This window comes from Sesamum indicum, linkage group LG9 (genome assembly GCF_026168435.1).
Source record: "Sesamum indicum cultivar Baizhima isolate 11 linkage group LG9, ASM2616843v1, whole genome shotgun sequence".
NCBI classification, from domain to species: Eukaryota; Viridiplantae; Streptophyta; class Magnoliopsida; order Lamiales; family Pedaliaceae; genus Sesamum; species Sesamum indicum.
The window spans coordinates 17,902,017-17,906,248 of NC_142665.1; the positions used below are offsets into that span (position 1 = coordinate 17,902,017).

General features: G+C 36.8%; 1 protein-coding gene across 1 annotated transcript; it reads right to left on the minus strand.

The window, feature by feature from the left end:
• Positions 1-344: 344 nt before the first annotated feature.
• Positions 345-3,486, minus strand: LOC105178205 (putative oxidoreductase At4g09670). Its single transcript, XM_011101622.3, has 2 exons — positions 2,870-3,486; positions 345-1,099 (listed from the first exon to the last, which is right to left on the minus strand). Exons 1-2 carry the CDS (start codon positions 3,335-3,337, stop codon positions 461-463), a joined length of 1,107 nt encoding a protein of 368 aa, XP_011099924.1. The 5' UTR covers positions 3,338-3,486; the 3' UTR covers positions 345-460.
• Between the last annotated feature and the right edge of the window lie 746 nt (positions 3,487-4,232).

The window sequence follows — 4,232 nt, forward strand, 5'->3', positions numbered from 1 at the left end:
ACTCTCGATGCCCTGTGTCAAGATCTTTGACTTGGAATGTTTCAAGCCCAACCCTCAGAAGTTGGTTTTGCAACTGTCATCCAATACGTAACCCAACTACATAGGTTGCTTTTTTGGTTTGTGGGCTTTATTGTGATGTTAAAATAGTATAACGATAAACCGCAAGCACAACAAACACATAATGCCAAAGTGCATACTTAATTTATTCATATATTCAATATTATATTTACAACAAAATTACTAAATAGATTACAAAAATTTCAATCTAATTGGCTTTCTATCACATACTCTAACATTGTTAAATAAACCATAAATTGGGGGTATGAATGTAATTATCCGGAGTATGGATAGAAAGTGGTGATGGTCCGGACTTCATTGAATTTCAGAAAGTTAAGATTATATGAAAGCGATTATAGGGTGTATACAAAGATTGTGTAAAAATAAACTAATCACTTTATTATTAAACATCCAGTTTAGTCGTATACATCTGGATAGCTTTATAACCATTATCTATGGAGTTTTTCACGGCATCCAGCACCAGCTGCGTGACTCTGCTGGTTTCAGCCCACTTAGTATCTGGTTGAAGTCCGAGATCTTTAATGCCCTTTACAAGCCTGGAGAACTCTTGAATCATCATACCCTCCTGTGGTAACTGCGTAGCAACTTGAACTTCTTGAGGTTTTACATTCCAACCGATATGCATATCCACAAACTTAGCACCGGACGTGAAGCTGAATGTTGCGCAATTCTCTTCATAAGGGATTATGAAGTCTTCTACATGAAGCGAACCATTGGAACCACACACTGACAAGTCCATGGTTTCATGCGAGATGAAGGAGCAGTAAAATGTAGCGACAGTTTCCTCTTCATCCCAGTATAAAGAAGCATTGCATGATAAGATGACTCCAGCTGAGTTTCTTATTGTCGATGGTAGAGCAGCCACAGTTGTTGGTAGTTTTTGGTTCATAGTCCACAATATGGCACCAATGCAGTACCATCCTGCATCTCCTAGTGCACCTAGGGCATCCAGGTCTGGTTTTACTCTAATATCATTCTCAAGAAACTGTGTTGTTCCATGATATGATGAAGAACTGTGGATCTGAAAACCATAGAGAGCTAGCCAATTAGAAGAGAACTGGTACGACATTAAAATACATAAATGATCAGTAATTGTTGTGGAACAATATGTCACCTAGACTAACATATATATGACATTCTCATCTGTAACTTGATGCTAATCTTCTTCCCAATATGTATGAAAATATAATATGTAATATGGATATGCAGAATAGTGAATATTCCGGTGAACTTGATACAACTTTCGTGGTCCTAACATAAAAAGTTCATTGTTAAAGTGGGAGAACCCAATAACATAAACCCAACAGGAATAACCCATGACACCTGTATTGGGTTTGAATTCCATAAGTAGCAATTAGGATCAGAATAACCCACCACACCTCGTAACTTTGTGCTAGGCCCTAGCGTTAGACAAAAATAATTGTACTGTCACTATCCACTTGGACTAGCTTTGCTCTAACTTAACCTAGCTTTAGTGACATCGCAATGTAGAATGAAGCATACTGGGCGAAGTAGTGGTTGGCTCTGATATGAGTTGATATAACTTTAAAACAGCCTATCTCAACAGCTAGCTATTGAAATAGGAGACCCCAAGGCCATATAAATTCCACATCTGCACCTAAGTCCCGTACTTCGTCATTAGAATCATGATGAACCTCTCAAAGTCATACCATTACTATATAGTCGAAGATTGACCTTAAACGTAGGTTGATCAAATTCGCTCCAGAGGTTGACCTAAGAAAGGCCTAAACAGTATTGAAAAGCCACAAGCACAGTCGCTAATAGTTTCCCAGAGCTTATTAAAAGAGTGTCATGCCTAGAAAAGGAGATGATTCAGTTCAAACCCGTGATGCTTTTCCTCTCTTTTCTCAGGTCATGTGCCCATACCATATAATATTAGAGATGATATCGTGATGAATAGATTCAATTTTAGTTCATATTTTACCAAACAATTCAGAGATATGGCATTTAGCAGAGTCGGTGGACCCTGTCCTGACTTCTGAAAATAATGGTATAAACAAAATAGGATATCAGTTTTCTCAAAATTAATAAGAAATTTAGCAACTCATTCACTATGACCATCTTTATTTTGTATAAAACAATCAGACATAACATTATACTTAGTCTAGATAATATTGCATTGATGAAGGCCCATGATGATAAAGGGATAGATAATACTAAACTGTAAGAATAGCGAATAACGAATCAAACCTAAGAGTTGTGAAATAATACTCAAGACTGATAGACTTCTTATACATTTTGTTCAGAAGCTCATCTTGTCCATCAATCACTAAGTTGCTATGAAAGTATGATTAGAGAAACTTGTTATAGAATTCTGAGTAAGGTCATTACATAAAACACATACAATCATTTTAAATAGTTATGTACACTAACCATAACTTGAACATATCTTAATATTCATATATTTGAAACCATCGTACAACACATAATGACTAACTGATTGATCCAACTTTTCTGCTTTCCAATGATCATTTAAATCTCATACCATCAAACAAAATGCCTGTATGAATGTACTCTCCAGTAATCAACAACTGCTGAATTATAAAACCCCCAACATATCTGTTACGTCAGGATAAAACTAAGACAACAAACTACAATGAGAAGCTAGTTTAGATGATTCCCAGCCCTGTTCTCAATTCAACCTCTGCGGCTGCACCATCAGCATATGTCTAGGGAAAGAAATACTTCAGAAATTATACCACTCACTTAAATGACAGGAAAACATAATTACAAGTTACAACCAAAGAACATAATGCAGAAGTAAACTCACAACTTTAACATGTCCAAAAAGCTCCAAATTCAATATTAATTCCTTCATTTTCGCAGTCCTGGGGTGATGATACCACATGCTGGCGTCCATAAACTGCAACTGATTAGACTCACACGCCTTAAGCATTTCATCAAACATCTTAACGTCGAGAGCAGTCGGCTTCTCCAGCAGCAAATGCTTGCCCTTCCGAGCTGCAATTACTGCCCATTTCACATGAAGGCTGGTAGGCAGTGGCATATACACTGCATCCACCAAGGGGTCATCCAACATTTCATCATAACTTCCGTAAAGCTTCACATTATCTGATAATTTGTTTTTAATTGCGAATTGTTTCGCCTTGTGTATGGAACGGCTGGCGACAGCAACGAGGGTGGCGTTGGGGGCTAAGTGAATGGCCCGAGACACCTTTCGCGCGATCTCAGCGCAACCCATGATCCCGAAACCAATTGGGTTTTGGTTTTCGGTCATTTTCCGTCTGGTCTTTTCTTGTTTGTAGCAGTGGAGTGATGAAATTGAGATGGAGAGCTCCGACTATAGGGCATGTGTATGTAGCACTCGGCTGATAACTGCATAAATTACCATAAAATCAATTATATGTGAAGAATGATAAGTTTTACATGATTCTTACACAGTCCACGTCTTTCTTATCCGGAATTGAATAGGTATTAAGAGGGATAATTGCTATTTTAGTCCTCAAATAAAGTAATTTATGCAGTATTGGTCCTTAAATAATTAAAGTTATAATTTTTATCCTTAAACTGTTGCTTTTCATTTGTGTGTTTAGACTTCAGTTAATAAAATCGTTAAAGGTAATAGAAGTCTCATTTTAAGGGGAAAAAAATTACCCATTTTCATTCTATTTTGTGGTAATTAAGGTTTGGCCCATTTTAGCCATTATTTCGTTATTAACCTCTCTTATTTTTTCTGCGAAAGCCCATCACTTTGAAAGGGGTTTCAAAAAATTATTTTTTAGTGAACTTAGGATCCTCAAATATAATTTTCAATGCCCCATTTTTACAACTCACATGGAAAAAAGTACTTTGTGGGAGATAATTCATATAATTCTCATTCCATGAGATCCCAAAGTTCTTTTTGCCTCGCCTCTTCACATGATCGTGGGGACTTTAAATGAATCATGCTACTCGATGTTAGACCCGACTTATTAACCAAATCATCGCACAGTTGTCGCCCCCACGACTCGTGAGATAGAATAAAATAAGTGTATTCATTTTAATTATTCACAATAATATATAGGGTAGTTTTATTTCATTCCAAACTTGCCACAACTCGTGAGATCATGTTTGGGTGAAATTAGCTTCCTCACTATATTGTCGTGGATGGAAGGCTTGAAATAAACAATTCT

Bases quoted from the DNA above. Each gene is read 5' to 3' on its own strand.
- LOC105178205 (XM_011101622.3), bottom strand. From the start codon at position 3,337: ATGACCGAAAACCAAAACCCAATTGGTTTCGGGATCATGGGTTGCGCT. The intron at 1,100-2,869 runs GTGAGTTTACTT...TATGGTTTTCAG, and splicing joins TTTTTGGACATGTTAAAGTT to ATCCACAGTTCTTCATCATA.